The 18,319-nt window shown below is 44.9% G+C and overlaps 1 protein-coding gene across 1 annotated transcript in view; it reads left to right on the forward strand.

The window, feature by feature from the left end:
- Positions 1–360: 360 nt before the first annotated feature.
- The window catches only part of FAH (fumarylacetoacetate hydrolase), a 72,476-nt gene continuing 54,517 nt past the window's right edge, over positions 361–18,319 (forward strand). Inside the window, exons 1-3 of the mRNA XM_030189837.1 lie at positions 361–491; positions 10,744–10,854; positions 15,574–15,695. Of these exons, the coding sequence (XP_030045697.1) occupies positions 411–491; positions 10,744–10,854; positions 15,574–15,695 (314 nt within the window). The 5' untranslated portion in view covers positions 361–410. The remainder of the gene's footprint in view (positions 492–10,743; positions 10,855–15,573; positions 15,696–18,319) is intronic.

An 18,319-nucleotide genomic window follows, 5' to 3' on the forward strand; every position in this document is an offset into this window, starting at 1 on the left:
CGGTCAAGCAAAAAGCAAACAACTCCTCCTGAGTCCTGCTGGAGAACCTTATGAAATTAATTGAACAAACAAAGTTTTCAAAGCAGCCTTGCTGTGCTTTTCGCCTTTCCTAAGAAGTTTGTCTCTTGATTTTTGTTGTGATGGGGTGGGCTGGGAACTGTGTTGTTTTGTGTCTTATCAGTTTGTGGTGTTCGTGGGGTACAAAAAGAGCCAGACAGGGTGTGGGATCTTCGCATGTGCACAGCAAGGGGGGGTGGGCAGCTCAGCTGGCATCAGTTAGCGAGGGTGGGAGCCCAGCTGCCATTGTGATTGGTTGTCAGAAGTAGGAGGCGGGATCTGGACGTTGCACATTACAGGAACATCTGGAGAGAGGACTTTGTGCAAATCCTGCAGCCCAGGTTGGTCTCGCAATGTCTTTCATTCAGGTGGAGAAAAACTGCGATTTCCCCATTCAGAATCTCCCCTACGGGATATTTTCCACCAGGGATGAGGTGAGAAGCTTTCCTGCATTTCCTTGCAAAATCTCTGCGCTTATTTCTGTCCTGTTTCCCGTTTCAGTGTGTTTTCGTTCCTGGGGGGGGGATCTTCCTAGAGAGTGACGGGTAAACTTTCACACTTTATAGCAAGAGGAGGAAAAGGGGTCTCTCTGGTGGGTTCCTTCTCCGTCACCCAGCCTGACTACAGATCTGAAGTGCTGTGACTCTTGGGGGGGGGGGGGGGCAGAGGGGCATCCGCTTCCCTCCTGCTCTTTCCTGTATGCAATCTGCAAGGTTTGTTGTAGGTGGCTTGGAAAGGGGGGAGCAGAAGGAGAGAAAGCTGGGGTTCTTGCTGGTTGTTAAAGTGGAGGAATGGACAGTGGGGTAGGAAGAAGAAAGATCAGGGGACGAGGTGGGGGCAGGGAAGCTCTGAGCTGTGTATCCTGGAGGGGGGGTGGGGTAGGAAGGGGAGTGAGCAAACTGGAAGAGATGGAGCCTGGAGAGTGTTTGGGGAAGGGGAAAGCTGGGGGCAGGAAGGAGCCAGATTTTATAATGGTAGAATTCTGCCCCTCAAAAAGTGACAAAGTGTGCACAATTTATAATGTATGTAGGATTTTTAAAAAATGTTATACAGATTTTATTTGATTTATTTTTGCACACCATTCCTCCAGGATTAAATGAGGGCACTCAGTGAGGACCAAATTTCTCTTATTCACCAACTGGCTGTACAACTCTGTTTAATTTACTGTGTGTAGTCTTCAAGACCACGTAGCCAGCTTGTGACACTGTATATGTGCATGGGATGTGCCCAAGTACATCTTCCCTTAACCTGGCTGTCTGCACCTCTGGGACTGTTGCATGCAATTTCATACTTCTACGGTCTGTGCCCTGATCGAGTGTAAATTTTAGTACAGGAACAGTGCTGGGCAGACTTTTACAGTCTGTACCCTGAGAAAAGCAGGGACAAATCAAACTCTGGTATATCTTTAAAGTAGCACATACCATGTAAATGAATTTCTCTTGTTGGGCAGACTGGATGGACCGTCATTTCTATGTTTGATTTTCAAGGTCCTCAGACAAAATGGGCCAGAGTACTTTGTTAGCTCTTTACACACCGTTAAGACCTTAAGGTCCTCTCAAGGATCATCACTATCTGTCCCCTCATCAGATGAAATTGTACGATGTGATACCCACCAGTGAGCCTTCTCAGGAGTGGGAAATGGGACTTGATATACTGCCTTTCTGTGGTTTTTGCAACCTACATTCAAAGCGGTTTACATATATTCAGGTACTTATTTTGTACCAGGGGCAATGGAGGGTTAAGTGACTTGCCCAGAGTCACAAGGAGCTGTGGTGGGAATTGAACCCAGTTCCCCAGGATCAAAGTCTGCTGCACTAACCACTAGGCTCCACTCATTCCACCAATAAGAGCCAACCTCATCAGTGATGTCACAATGGCTTAAAGTCCATTGCACTAACCATTAGGCTACTCCTCCACTCATTCCACCAATAAGAGCCAACCTCATCAGTGATGTCACAATGGCTTGATTGCCCGATACTTGGCTCACTTCTGATATTGTGATGTCATAAGGGAAAGAGGGAAAGGGAAATGGGACTTAATAAACTGCCTTTCTGAGGTTTTTGCAACTACATTCGAAGTGGTTTACATATATTCAGGTACTTATTTTGTACCTGGGGCAATGGAGGGTTAAGTGACTTCCCAGAGTCACAAGGAGCTGTAGTGGGAATCCAACTCAGTTCCCCAGGATCAAAGTCCACTGCACTAACCACTAGGCTGCTCCTCCACGCCCACACTCTCGAATTTAGTCCCAGAGGGACTTTGTGTACTTGAGGAAGCAGGTGAAAGCCTGGCTCTTCTCCCAAGCCTTTAATACATAGGGTGACTGACTATACACTCATTCTGTACCTGGACTACTAATACTACTACTACTTATCATTTCTATAGCACTTGAACATGAAGAGACAGTCCCTGCTTGACAGAGCTTACAATCTAATTAGGACAAACAGGACAAACAAGAGATAAGGGAATGTTAAAGTGAGGATGATAAAATAAGGGTTCTGAACAAGTGAATAAGGGTTAGGAGTTAAAAGCAACATCAAAAAGATGGGCTTTTAGCTTAGATTTGAAGACGACCAGAGATGGAGCTTGACGTACCGGCTCAGGAAGTCTATTCCAGGCATATGGTGCAGCAAGATAAAAGGAACGGAGTCTGGAGTTAGCAGTGGAGGAGAAGGGTGCAGATAAGAGAGATTTACCCAGTGAATGGAGTTCCCGGGGAGGAATGTAGGGAGAGATGAGAGTGGAGAGGTACTGAGGAGCTGCAGAGTGAATGCACTTATAGGTCAATAAGAGGAGTTTGAACTGTATGCGGAAACGGATAGGAAGCCAGTGAAGTGACTTGAGGAGAGGGCTAATATGAGCATAACGACACTGGCGGAATATTAGATTTGTATCTGATTGGCTCCAAATTTCTGGTGGCAGCTCAGCTGTTTTTGGGACCAGAAGTTCAGGTTCAATTAGCTGCAAGCCATGTAATGTCATTTGTAAAGCCTGTAGAGGGGAAGAAGCAGAGGGATGGAAAATACTTTTTCTTTAAAACTACTTTCAAAATTTGATTTGTACTTTTGTTATTAACTACAAAATGTAACTCGTTATAAGTAAAAGTACTTAAGTACTGTAATAAAGTACAGGTACTTTGTTGCTCTGCTGGTTTGTTCCTGGTTGCAAGAGAAAGTTGACAGTTGAATCTTTAAAACTGGCATGAAATCTTCTCTGAACTCTTGTAACTGCCTCATACATGTCAAAAGCCTGTTTACCTTCCTGCATTGCCATGGAATACTCAATGGCCTCATCAGCCTTGACTTTAAGGCCATTCTGTGAGCTGCTGGATAAATGGTTTCTTTCCATGAGACCTCTCACAAACCTTAGGATGCAACAATTGAAGTAAAGGTGCATTCTGTGGACAGCATTCCTTTGCCTTGTGAGGAAGATGGGTAAAAAAACTAATTGTCGAATGAAACTGTGTAAAGGTGCATGACAGGCATATGAAGTAAGCTTGACTTTTAAGATAACTGTAAGGGTTAGTAATTTTAACATTATATAGCCTGATTTCTTTCTTTCTTTTTTGTTTTTTTTTTTTGGGGGGGGGGGGGGGGAATATGTCCTTATTTCTGCCCTTGCATTTTGGAATTTTTTTTTTTTAAACAAAGGTATACATGCCTAAAGTCAGTGGGGGCGAAGATTTGATAACATGAAATATTAGCTCTAAAACAAAACCAGGCCAGAGATTTTGGTGCAAGAAGTTGTAAATTAACTTCTCTCTCCAGGAGATGCAAACAGACTGTTTTTCAGGGGGAGACAGGGAAGCAAAAGGTGAACATCTGTAGCCTGAGAGCACTGAGGCTGCACTTTGCCCTTGTTTCTGGTCCAGCAGCTGCCAAATCGTGCTCTTCTACTGAAACCAGAGGTCAATATTTTGGGGCCTGGGGGCTCCTGGGAGTGTGGTGGATCTGGATGGACCCTGAGCAGTGCGTTTTGCTTACACAGTGGCAGGAGCACTGCTAGAGTTTGCCTTTACTTAAAATAGTCCAGAGTCAAATAATTCTAGAAAGTTTAAATTGTGGGAATTTTTGCATACAAGTAAAGTTTAGTGTCTGCTAATCTGTATGTGCCTGCATCAGCAAGAGACTATGAACAACAAACAAATATGACCACCCCAAGTATAGATATACTTGTCATTAAGAACTCTTCCACATGGGATTCCTCCCGCACCTCCAGATACACTCATACAGGCTTTACTTCCTGTATAGGACATATTCAAAATCATGGATTAATGAGACAAAGCCAACATGTATTGTAAGCCACATTGAGCCTGCAAAGAGGTGGGAAAATGTGGGATACAAATGCAATAAATAATAATAATAAGATGGATTTCGTAAAGGGAAATCTTGCCTCACCAATCTACTACATTTCTTTGAAGGGGTGAACAAACATGTGGATAAAGGGGAGCCGGTTGATATTGTGTATCTGGATTTTCAGAAGGCGTTTGACAAAGTACCTCATGAAAGACTACAGAGGAAATTGGAGGGTCATGGGATAGGAGGTAGTGTTCTATTGTGGATTAAAAACTGGTTAAAACATAGAAAACAGAGAGTAGGGTTAAATGGTCAGTATTCTCAATGGAGAGGGATAGTTAGTGGGGTTCCCCAGGGGTCTGTGCTGGGACCGCTGCTTTTTAACATATTTATAAATGACCTAGAGATGGGAGTAACTAGTGAGGTAATTACATTTGCTGATGACACAAAGTTATTCAGAGTCGAAAAATTACAAGAGGACCTTACAAGACTGGGAGACTGGGCATCTAAATGGCAGACGACGTTTAATGTGAGGAAGTGCAAAGTGATACATGTGGGAAAGAGGAACCCGAATTATAGCTACGTCATGCAAGGTTCCATGTTAGGAGTCACGGACCAAGAAAGGGATCTAGGTGTCGTCGTTGATGATAACGTTGAAACCTTCTGCTCAGTGTGCTGCTGCTGCGGCTAAGAAAGCAAATAGAATGTTAGGTATTATTAGGAAAGGAATGGAAAACAAAAATGAGGATGTTATAATGCCTTTGTATCACTCCATGGTGTGACTGCACCTCAAATATTGTGTTCAATTCTGGTCGCCGTATCTCAAAAAAGATATAGTGGAATTAGAAAAAGTGCAGAGAAGGGCGACATGATAACGGGGATGGGACGACTTCCCTACGAGGAAAGGCTAAAGCGGCTAGGGCTCTTCAGCTTGGCGAAAAAGCAGCTGACGGGAGATATGATAGAGGTCTATAAAATAATGAGTGGAGCTGAACGGGTAGATGTGAAGCGTCTGTTCACACTTTCCAAAAATACTAGGATTAGGGGGCATGCGATGAAGCTACATTGTAGTAAATTTAAAACGAATCAGAGAAAATTTTTCTTCACTCAACGTGTAATTAAACTCTGGAATTCATTGCCAGGGAATGTGGTAAAGGTGGTTAGCTTAGCGGGGTTTAAAAGAGGTTTGGACGGCTTCCTAAAGGACAAGTCCATAGACCGTTATTAAATGGACTTGGGGAAAATCCACTATTTCTGGGATAAGCAGTATAAAATGTTTTGTACTTTTTTGGGGATCTTGCCAGGTATTTGTGACCTGGATTGGCCACTGTTGGAAACAGGATGCTGGACTTGATGGACCTTTGGTCTTTCCCAGTATGGCAGCACTTATGTACTTACGAGTTTATCTTGTTAGGCAGACTGGGTGGACTGTACAGGTCTTTATCTGCCATCATTCATTTTGTTACAAAGTGAACGATTTGAAATCCAAATTGCCACTGATTTAGATGGATTCAAAACAAGATGATTTTTAGTTAACCAGGATTCAACTTTGGACAGACAGTGGTGAAATAAAGAAATATCAGGGTTGGATAAAGCTGTATAGTTTAATAATAAATTATCATCCTCATAGTAATAGGCAACAGCCACGTGGGTGTTGTCTACAGACCCCCGACACAATTAGAGGAACTAGATAAAGATCTGATCGCAGATATTCAAAAATTAGGAAAGAAAAAAGAGGTTCTGTTGATGGGAGATTTCAATCTGCTGGATGTAGATTGGAAGGTTCCGTCTGCCAAATCGGAAAAAAGTAGAGAGATCGTGGATGCTTTCCAAAGTGCTCTGCTCAGACAGATGGTGACGGAACCCACAAGGGAGGGAACGATGCTGAATCTGGTGCTCACAAATGGGGATAGTGTGTCAAATGTCTGAGTGGGTGCACACCTGGGCAACAGTGACCATCAAACGGTTTGGTTTGATATAACGGCTGAAGTGGAGGGCAGCCACTCTAAACTCAAAGTCCTGGATTTCAAGCGTGCTGACTTTAGTAAAATGGGGGAATACCTGAGGAAGGAGATGATGGGCTGGGAGGACGAACAGGAAGTGGAAGGGCAGTGGTCCAGGCTGAAAGAAGCAATAAATAGGGCCACAAACCTTTATGTAAGGAGAGTAAATGAAAGCAAGAGAAAAAGGAAACCGATATGGTTCTCCAAGCAAGTGGCTGAGAAAATAAAGGCTAAAGAGTTGGCGTTCCAGAAATATAGAAAATCTCAAGAAGAGGAACACGGGGAGGAATACAGGATGAAACTGAAAGAAGCCAAGAGAGAGGTACGTCTGGCGAAGGCGCAAGCGGAAGAACAAATGGCTAGAAATGTAAGGAGAGGCGACAAAAATTTCTTCAGGTATATTAGTGAAAGAAGAATAACTAAAAAGGGAATTGTGAGACTAAAAGATACAGCGAACCGCTATGTAGATAATGATGAAGAAAAAGCCAATTTGCTAAATAGATACTTTTGTTCTGTTTTCACTGAAGAAAATCCTGGAGAAGGACCGCGAGGGACTGGCAAAAGTACACCCGAGAATGGAATGGATATAGCACTGTTCACGGAAGAGAGTGTGTATCAACAACTTGGAAAGCTAAAGGTGGACAAAGCCATGGGACCGGACGGGATCCACCCCAGAATATTGAGGGAGCTCAGAGAGGTTCTGGCGGGTCCTCTTAAAGATTTGTTTAATAAATCCTTGGAGACGGGAGAGGTTCCGAGAGACTGGAGAACGGCGGAGGTGGTACCTCTTCACAAAAGTGGTGATAGGGAAGAATCTGGAAACTACAGGCCGGTAAGCCTCACTTCGGTTATTGGAAAAGTAATGGAAGCCATGCTGAAGGAAAGGATAGTGAATTTCCTAGAAGCCAACAAGTTGCAAGATCCGAGACAACATGGTTTTACCAGAGGGAAATCGTGCCAAATGAATCTCATTGAATTCTTTGATTGGGTAACTGGAGAATTGAATCATCGACGTGCTATAGACGTAATCTACTTAGATTTTAGCAAAGCTTTTGACACGGTTCCCTGAAGATAGGTCCCGAAGTGGTGAACTGGATTAGGAACTGGTTGACGGACAGACGACAGAGGGTGGTGGTAAATGGAGTTCGCTCGGAGGAGGGAAAGGTGAGTAGTGGAGTGCCTCAGGGATCGGTGCTGGGGACGATTCTGTTCAATATATTTGTGAGTGACATTGCCGAAGGGTTAGAAGGTAAAGTTTGCATATTTGCGGATGATACTAAGATTTGTAACAGAGTGGACACCCGGGAGGGAGTGGAAAGCATAAAAAGGGATCTGAGGAAGCTAGAAGAATGGTCTAAGGTTTGGCAATTAAAATTCAATGCGAAGAAATGCAAAGTGATGCATTTAGGGAGTAGAAACCCACGAGAAACTTATGGGTTAGGCGGTGAGAGTCTGATAGGTACTGAGGGGGAGAGGGATCTTGGGGTGATAGTATCCGAGGATCTGAAGGTGACGAAACAGTGTGACAAGGCGGTGGCCGTAGCGAGAAGGTTGCTAGGCTGTATAGAGAGAGGTGTGATCAGCAGAAGAAAGGAAGTGTTGATGCCCCTGTACAAGTCGTTGGTGAGGCCCCACCTGGAGTATTGTGTTCAGTTTTGGAGGCCGTACCTTGTGAAGGATGTTAAAAAAATGGAAGCGGTGCAAAGAAAAGCTACAAGAATGGTATGGGATTTGCGTTCCAAGACGTATGAGCAGAGACTTGCTGACCTGAACATGTATACCCTGGAGGAAAGGAGGAACAGGGGTGATATGATACAGACGTTCAAATACTTGAAAGGTATTAATCCGCAAAAAAATCTTTTCCGGAGATGGGAAGGCGGTAGAAAGAGAGGACATGAAATGAGATTGAAGGGGGGCAGACTCAAAAAAGATGTCAGGAAGTATTTTTTCATGGAGCGGGTGGTGGATGCTTGGAATGCCCTCCCGCGGGAGGTGGTGGAGATGAAAACGGTAACGGAATTCAAACATGCGTGGGATATGCATAAAGGAATCCTGTGCAGTAGGAATGGATCCTCAGAAGCTTAGCCAAAATTGGGTGGCGGAGCAGGTGGGGGAAGAGAGGTTGGTGGTTGGGAGGTGAGGATAGTGGAGGGCAGACTTATACAGTCTGTGCCAGAGCCGGTGATGGGAGGCGGGACTGGTGGTTGGGAGGCGGGAAATACTGGGCAGACTTGTACGGTCTGTGCCCTGAAAAAGGCAGGTACAAATCAAGGTAAGGTATACACATATGAGTTTATCTTGTTGGGCAGATTGGATGGACCATGCAGGTCTTTTTCTGCCGTCATCTACTATGTTACTATGTCACTAATTCTAAGTGACTGAACAGTAGATAGTGTTAATAAAAGGTGACAGTACGGACCCTTGGGGAGCACCAAAAGTGATGTGTTCAGAGCAGAGAGAATTACGAAATAAGACTCTGAAAGAACGGTCAGAGAAAAAACGAACCAATTCAGGACCAGGCCTGATAAACCAGTATCAAAGAGTCTTAACAGAAGAAGATAGGAATCAACTAAATCAAAAGTGGTACTAAGGTGTAAGGAGACCGCAATCACCACATTAACTGTGTGTATCTCATTGAGAAAAGCAGTTGGCACGGTCTCGTTCTTAAATTGGCTCTGAAAACAGACTGACAAGGGTGTAAAACCAACTTGTAAGAACATAAGAATAGCCATATTGGGTCAGACCAATGGTCCATCTAGCCCAGTATCCTGCTTCCAGCAGTGCCCAATCCAGATCACAAGTACCTGGCAGAAACCCAAATAGTAGCACCTTCCCCATGTCTGTGTCAATAGCAGACTCTGGACCTTTCCAACCCACTTACGCCAACCTGCGCAGGATCTTTGGTATCCCGAACTCTTGCTGAGACCCAAGGAACTGAAGGAGTATCTTGTCTTTGCAAAAGGAAATGGAGGGGAGGGGGGTTGCGGGAGCACAGTGGAGGTGTTTGTGCCCAGTGGTAGGAGTGATCAGAAATGAAGATTTGTCTCCCTGGGGGAGGAGGGATTGAAAACCCAGAGAGTCGGGCAGGGGAGCATCTTGCCAGTGAAGGAGGTGACTGAAGAGAACTGCACAGATGAGGAAGATTGGTCTGTGAGCAAGTTTAGCTGCTAGGAAAGGGCCTAGCAGTGTTTGAAATCATGATAAGGAGGTCTTTCTCCCCTCCCCCCCCCCCACTCCCCAATTGTCAATCCCTGCTCATAGCAGGTTCTGTCCCCTCCTGCTAGGCAGAGCAAAGTTGTTCCAGTGAAATTGCTGACCTGTTTCTGTGAGTTTTTCCACCCAGGAAAAAACGTTGAAGCCTTATTTTATTAAAGCTGTGTGCGAGTGGAATTCTTGGAATGGAACCTGTGAGATATTAAAAGGTAGGGACACCTCCTCCCCCGGCCCTGGCCTAATGCCCAACTCATTTCACAGGATTTTTTGTTGTTGTTTTTGTGAATCCTAATCTGGATACCCAACCCAAAGAGCCTTTCCGCCACGCCAGACTGTTGATACTGGGACCAGAGAACGTCCAAGGCTTATATAATCGAGTTGCTCCTAGGACCACTACCCACTCCTGGAGCATGCCCATGTGACGCAGATGGCACTTGGCAGCCAAAATGTCGATGAATGAAATGATACTGATGTAGGACTTTCAGGAGTGATGTAGGATCAGGTGGGTGGAACAGCAGAGGGTCTAGAGAGAAAGGGAGACACCTGGTGTGAAATGAGAAGTAGCATGATCAGCCAGAACTATTAAAAGCAGCTAAAAATAGACCAGCCAGGTACAGAGCAGACCAAATTCTCTTCTTAATTAATATTCCTCCTCCCTCCTCAGACCAGGGAGGGCCACATCTATTCTCCGTACTGATCATGTTTTCTACTTGTTCTGGTTGGAGTGGGCTGTCTACAAGTGGGTTATAAATTTAAAGAAATGTAGTAAATTGTATCTATGAACCAGTGCATTGAAAAGTTAATAAATCACATCTGTTTCACGATAAATGTCTTTATCGTCTGCAATCACTCTTACAACAGGCTCTGTGTCAGTGTGTTACAGCTTCCATCTCACAAGTGTTCGATAAAATACATATCATATTTGTATAAATATGAATGAAATAGGGAGTGGAGGAGTGGCCTAGTGGTTAGGGTGGTGGACTTTGCTCCTGAGGAACTGAGTTCAATTCCCACTTCAGGCCCAGGCAGCTCCTTGTGACTCTGGGCAAGTCACTTAACCCTCCATTGCCCACCGCATTGAGCCTGCCATGAGTGGGAAAGCGCAGGGTACAAATGTAACAAAAGTAAAATAAATAAATATGAGACATTCATTGCTGTTTTTGTTTTTCATGCAGCCTAGAAGGAGGATTGGTGTGGCGATTGGCGATCAGATTTTGGATGTCGGTGCTATCAAACATCTCTTCCAAGGACCCATCCTGTCCCAGCATCAGTATGTCTTTGATGAGGTGATTGTCTGGGGGCCAGTGATATGCAATCAGGCCCTGCTTTTACTGTTCCAGACATGGAGACAAAAAAGTTCCAAAACTTCATCATTCTTGGTTAAACAAAACTTCCTCTGAAGGTGGTAAAATCTGTTACCCTCTTAACTTCAGAAAATACCTCTTGTTTTATTTGTTATGTGCAGTGGTAGAAACAGTGGCGTAGCCACAGGTGGGCCTGGGTGGGCCAGGGCCCACCCACTTAGGGCTCAAGCCCACCCAACAGCGGCACACCCTTAGCAGTAGCTGGTGGGGATCCCAAGCTCTACCAGCTGAAGACCTCCCTCTGTTGGGGCCAAAAATGCTGCTCTCCACTTCAGCAGTCTGAACTTCCTAAGCTGCACATGCTCAGTTTTCAGTGCATGCCTGCTGCAGACTGCTGAGGTGGAGAGTAGAGAGCTGCACGGGAACGGGGTTCGCGGGAATCCCACGGAACCCGCAGGATTCCCACAGGGACAGAGGCAGTTCCTGCGGGGTTCCCGCGGGGATGGAAGCAGGTCAGCGGGATTCCCGTGGAAGTATAAGCTGCACCTGCACCAGCCTCTCATCTACCGATATCAGTTCTTTGAGTGCTGTCTCCTCCTCTTCCTCTTTGCTTTAACAGCACAAATGTGGAAAGTCTTCCATTAAGGAGGTGGTAGAGTCACAAATGGTGACGGAATTCAAAAAGGCATGGGATGAAAACAGAGGATCTCTAATTAGAAAATGGAAGTTATAAAAAACCTAACCTTAAATGGCTGCATGTGTGTGGATATGTCAAGTGACGCTTAGATGGAGACTGGCTGTGATGAACTAGGGCTGATACCGGGCAGACTTGTATGGTCTGTATCTCATACATGGCAATCTGGTTTAGGATGGGCTGGGAAGGGCTTAGACAACAACTTCAGTGGCTGGAACATGAGGATAGTGCTGGACAGACTTTTACGGTCTGTGTCCCACAAATGAGAAGACGAATAGACTGGCGTGGGCTTCAACGGCAATTCCAGTAGTTGGAACATAAGGATAGGGCCAGATAGACTTCTGTGGTCTTTGTTCCAGACACATGAAAGAAAGAGCATAATCAAGTGTATAATATCACACTCGTTGATTTAATGATGAATTGATCATGAGTGTGACTATTGGCAGAGTGGATGGACTGTTCAGGTCTATTTGCTGTCACTTACTATGTTACTATTAATCCTCTTTGCTACCAGGCTGGTGCACAGACCTCAGCTCTGACACAGGCATGAGAATCAGATGTCACCTGACCTACTGGCGCGTGCATGTGGCGACCTCTCAGCACACAGTGCAAGTGAATCGGAGACAAGTCTAACATGTGCGCACCAGAGTGTTCCAACTTCCGTTCCTTCCTTGTCTACTTCCTTGAGTGCTGTGGCTCAAATCGAGAGACAGACTGAGGGAGCTGACTGGAATTTTATTTTATGTACCATTACATTTTTACGGGGATGGGTGGGGATGGGTTAAATTCTTGCGCGGACGGGTGGGGATTGGTTGGGATGAGTTAAATTTTTGCGGGGATGGGTAAGATTCCAGTGGGGACGGGCGGGGATGGGTAAGATTTCTGTCCCCGTGCAACTCTCTAGTGGAGAGCAGCATTTTCCTGCCAGCTGAGATTTTTATTTAAGATAATGGGGGGGTGGGGAGTACACTTGGTGCCCACCCATTTCTTGTCTAGGCTCATCCAAAATCCACTGTCTGGCTATTCCCCTGGGTAGAAAGATCATCTGCAATGTTCCTGTCAGGCATCTTTCTCAATCCAGTCTTCATGACACCTGCAATGACTATGCATGAGAAATTTGTATGCAAATGTATCTTATGCTAATTCATTCTGGGTATCCTGAAAATCTGACTGGCTGGGTGTTTCCTGAGGACTGAGTTGAGAACCCTGTTGTAGGATAATTCCCGAAAATGGAGTCTGATGATTTGTTCACATAACTGTGCTCAGCTGAAAGGATGTGACCCTCTACCCTACAGCTTTTCATTGCAGTTACTGAGCTGCAGAGAAGCTACATAACTCTATTCACGCCATCCCTGTCAGTTGCAGCCTCAGCTTGGTGAAGTTCTACATTTTTCTCAGCTTTTCTATTTATGTTTCAACTTTTTTATTGGTGACTCAATCAAATAACCATGAACAAATACAACTTATACAATGTGTTATCTTGTGATTAACAAAGACTAAACCAACTTTGATTGATCATAGTGTCATCCAAGTTTTCCCCTCCCCTTTTTTCTCCCTCCCCCCCCCCCCCACTCTCCATTCCCAACTCATTCCATCTCCCCTCCTCCACAATTCCCAAAATAATTATCAATGATCGTGTTTCAACATGTCTATTATTAATATACTACTGGGTTTTGTCTCCATACTTCTAGTAACCCCTACCTTCCCCTCTACCCCTCCCCACCCTGAGTCAGCTTTTCTATTTAAATGTCTGTAATAGTTGCTCTAATTGAGTTTTTGACAAGGTCTCATTTATTGAAATTTTTTGTAGTCTGTATATTTTTCAGGCCACCCAGTCGAGAAAAAAGATCTGTCTCATTGTAGAAAATACACTGAAATCTTCTGCCCAGTGTCGGTGGCTAAAAAAGCAACAGGATGCTATGAATTATTAGGAAAGGGAAGCAAAATAAGACCAAGGAAATTACAATGCCTCTGTTTTGCTCCATGGTGTGACCTCACCTTGAGTATTGCATTCAATTCTGAATTGGTTTGATTGGTAACTGAGGGAATCGGGGATGACCTCCCCTTACTCCCCCAGTGGTCACCAACCCCTCCCACCCTAAAAACAATTAAAACTTTTTTTTTTGCCAGCCTCAAATATCATACCCAGCTCCATGACAGCAATATGCAGGTCCCTGGAGCAGTTTTAGTGGGTGCAGTGCACTTCAGGCAGGCGGACCCAGGCCCATCCCCCCCCCCTACCTGTTACACTTGTGCTGGTAAATGTAAGCCCTTCAAAACTCACCCGAAACCCACTGTACCCACATGTAGGTGCCCCCCTTCACCCCTTAGGCCTATGGTAGTGGTGTACAGTTGTGGGGAGTGGGCTTTTTTGAGGGGCGGGGGTTGGGGGGGCTCAGCACCGAAGGTAAGGGAGCTATGCACCTGGGGCAATTTGTGAAGTCCACTGCAGTACCCCCTAGGGTGCCCGGTTGGTGTCCTGGCATGTCAGGGGGACCAGTGCACTACGAATGCTGACTCCTCCCACGACTAAATGGCTTGGATTTGGTTGTTTTTAAGATGGGCATCCTTGGTTTCCATTATGGCCGAAAACCAGGGATGACCATCTCTAAGGTTGACCATCTCAACATTTAGGTTGACCATCTCTAAGGTCGACCTAAATGTTGAGATTTGGGCGTCCCCAACCGTATTATCGAAACAAAAGATGGACGCCCATCTTGTTTCGATAATAGCGGTTTCCCTGCCTCTTCGCCGGGACGTCCTTAAAGATGGGCGCCCTTAGAGATGGTTGTCCCTGTTCGATTATGCCCCTCTTTGTGGATTACTTTGGTGGTGTTGCTAATTGCGTTGGTAATCCCGCACCCATTTTTGTTACTTTAGTTAACAAACGAATAAGCCATAAGGCTACAGGAGAAACAAATGCAAGAACAGAGAGGAAGAAGGTGTCTTGAAGGATTATTTAATATTGGAAGAAAGCATTAGATGTGATTTTATTTATGGATTTGTGACTTCCTCATCACTGTGGTTCAAGGTACAGTAAACATTCACATCTAGTACATGCAGAGGAATCAGTAGTATAGGCAGGAAACAGGAACATTTAAAAGCCCATCAAAACAAACGTGAAGAGACACACACACCACACCCATCATAGGTGACTCTCACGATGCCTACGAAACATGGCGACAGCTCACATTGTACACAGGTCAAAGTTCTGGGAGCTGAATAGAGAAAATGGGGGCTAAGCCACGTACAATTTTAAAGTCAAACCCTCTGTTCAGTGTGCGGCGGTGATAGCTAAGAAAGCAAGTAGGATGATAGGTATTATTAGGAAAGGAATGGAAAACAAAAAGGAGGACAGTTTGTTTTTTGGTATGGTGAGTTGTGAAGGGGACATATCCTAGCAGCATGGTTGGGGGGGGGGGAGTGGAGTGTTACAGAACTGGAGGGGCCAGTTTTATATAGAGCATCTTTCTAATTCTGTATAGAATTCAGATTGCATTCATGTATAGAATAATTATTTCAATGATACTGTCAGTTACGATAGTTCTGACTGGGGGAGGGGGCTTTTTCATGCACAGAAGGGACTTTTTTTATATAGCTGTTTAAAGGTGGGGGAAGGTCTCTGATGTGCGTAGGACATGTGGAAATGCCATTTTGGCTTGCCTCCCACTGCCACTCCAAATTCCTGTTGTATTTAGAAACACAATTTGTTCAAGGAAGCTAGGATAACCTCTATCATCTCGCACAGCTCTGGAGTGAATTTATTTATGACAACCAAACAGAATAAATTAAATGTAGTTAAATTCAACTAAATGAACTCACTTGAGATAGTCAAGGCACATCTGCTGTCTTTTCTGTGCTCCTTAGTTGTTCTTTTCTTAGATGGACCAAAGCCCCTGGAGCTCAAGTCTTAGGTCCCCCTCCTGCTGTACTTCTGGTTCATACAGGCTGCAGTCATTTCACAAAATTGTAATCTTACCTTTTACCTCTTGATTTGTTTCTCTCAGCCAACACTTAACAAGTTCATGGGCCTTGGGCATAAAGCATGGAAGGAAGCAAGAGAATATCTCCAGGACTTACTGTCGGCCAGAAACCCTGGACTTAGGGACCACGAGGAGCTGCGGAAACGGTGAGAGATGGGAACACATGTATAAGAAGTGGTCCTGTGGAGGGCAACTCGTACCAAGTCCCTGGTAATCTTATTTTTTTTTTTTTTTAATTTCTTTATTAAATTTTGAATATATTGTGAACAATAATGACCACACGGCCCAAATATTTCTTACATAGCACTATATATTCTATTACAGTGTATATCATCCAGTTCACATCTCCCCTCATCTTACCCCTCTACCCTCTCCACCCTATTCCCCCCCCCCTCTTACTTCTCCCTCCCTCGGTGACAGCCATAAAAGATCTTTTTTGCGTTCATTTTCTGGAACCCTTGTATCAGGCCTTTTCTCAACGCAGTCAGTTTAGACATCTGATGTATATAGTCCACTTTATATCCTACTTTTTGCATAGAGGGCATCTCCACTGGTTTCCATGCTCGGGCCAGCTGTAGTTTAGCCGCAGCAAAGACTTGTACCGCCAATTTGTGTTCCTGCACTCTGCTTCCCTTGGGTTGCGCATGTAGTAGGCAGTATTCTATCTGTCGTGTATATCCCCCCTTTCTCAACTCATTAACCACCTCCACTATCTTTTCCCAGAACACTTGCACTTTGGGACATTCCCAACATATATGTATGAACGTCCCTCTTTCTACACATTCTCTCCAACAATCTTCTGACACATTCGCATATATCCTATGGAGCCTATCTGGCGTATAGTACCACCAATATAGGATCTTATATCCGTTTTCAACCAATGGCTGGGTGATTGAGGATTTCAATAAGAACCTTAATCTACTCGCCCACCATCCTGTCGGCAGAGTTTTATGCAATACTGCCTCCCATCTATCCGTATAAAAACTTTGTGGTGAAGTCAGGAGTAACAATGCCTTATATAGTCGTGTTATACAGCCCTTCCCCCCCCTCCTTTCAGTGCCCTCTCTAGTCCCGTCTCTACCAGCTCTAGCTCCTCTCTTGCCCTTGTCTGGATGAAGTTCCTCACCCAATGATAGTAGACCTGGTCATACTCCTCTCTTACTGTCTCAAAACCCTTTACTTCCCCATCGTCTTACAATTGGCCCAGCATATATAATCCCTTCTTAGCCCAAATCTGATAAGTTTTCTCTTCCTCTCCTAGTGGGAAGCCCGGGGCACCACATATGGCCATTTGCAAATAATAGCGTTGCTCAGGGAAAATCTTTGCTCTGATTTGGAGCCATGTAGTAAGCAAATGATTCATCGCGATTGGAAGCTTCCGTGCCTCCGCCGTAGCTTCTGCTTTCAGCTTCCACAATATATTTCCCAAAAAGCGGGAGCCCATCCATGCCCTCTCCCAGTGAAGCCATTTCTTGGTGCTAGTCGGCGTCCAATCGGCCAGGATTTTTAGTTGAGCCACCTGATATTATAGAAGGAAGTCTGGGACCCCCTACCGCCGGGGACTGGTGCATAGTCCCCCTGCGGACCTTTGGCGGCTTCTTTCTCCAGATGTATGCAAATACTCTCTGGTGTAGATGCCAAAAAAACGTGCGCGGGATCGGCACCGGAATAGCTGCAAACAGGTACAGCAATTTGGGTAATATTATCATTTTTATCGCATTGATCCTACCTGTCCATGACGTTGTTAATCCCTCCCATCTATCCAGCTCTGCAAATAGCTCCTTCACCTTATTAGGGTAATTAGCCTGATATAGCCCTTCCACCCTAGGGGTGATCTGTACTCCCAGATATTTAATAGTTTTTTGGGCCCACACAAACGGATATCTCTCTCTTATCTCCTGCACCTCTTTTTGGGATACTGTTAACTACTACTACTACTACTACTACTACTATTTAGCATTTCTATAGCGCTACAAGGCGTACACAGCGCTGTACAAACATAGAAGAAAGACAGTCCCTGCTCAAAGAGCTTACAATCTAATAGACAAAAAAGAAATAAAGTAAGCAAATCAAATCAATTAATGTGAACGGGAAGGAAGAGAGGAGGGTAGGTGGAGGCGAGTGGTTACAAGTGGTTACGAGTCAAAAGCAATGTTAAAGAGGTGGGCTTTCAGTCTAGATTTAAAGGTGGCCAAGGATGGGGCAAGACGTAGGGGCTCAGGAAGTTTATTCCAGGCTTAGGGTTAAATTGAGGATTTCCGATTTTGCAAGGTTGATTTTAAACCCTGACATCCGCCCATATTGTGTTATCACCTCCATCACCCCTTGAAGGGATCTACTTGGATGCGAGAGAGTCAGCAGAATATCGTCCGCAAAGAGCATAATTTTATGTTCCCGTTTGCCTCTAATCACCCCTGTAATTCCTGTGTATTCTCTAATTTTCCGTGCTAGGGGCTCTATGGACAAGGCAAACAGCAGAGGGGACAGAGCACATCCCTGTCTCGTACCTCTATATAGTCGTACCGGCCTAGTCTGTCTACCATTAATTTTTAATGTTGCCATGGGCTCTGCATATATGAGTTGGAGCCATTTATAAAATCTATCTCCCATTTCCACCCTGTTCACTAACATTAACAAAAAGGCCCAGTCCACCCAGTCAAAGGCTTTCTCTGCATCTACTGATAGCAACAGTACCGGGTTCCTCTCGTCCTCTACCTGTTGGATCACATGCATCAGGCATCTAATATTGTCGCCCTCTTGGCGGCCTTCT

Source organism: Microcaecilia unicolor, chromosome 1 (genome assembly GCF_901765095.1).
Source record: "Microcaecilia unicolor chromosome 1, aMicUni1.1, whole genome shotgun sequence".
In the NCBI taxonomy this organism is placed as follows: domain Eukaryota; kingdom Metazoa; phylum Chordata; class Amphibia; order Gymnophiona; family Siphonopidae; genus Microcaecilia; species Microcaecilia unicolor.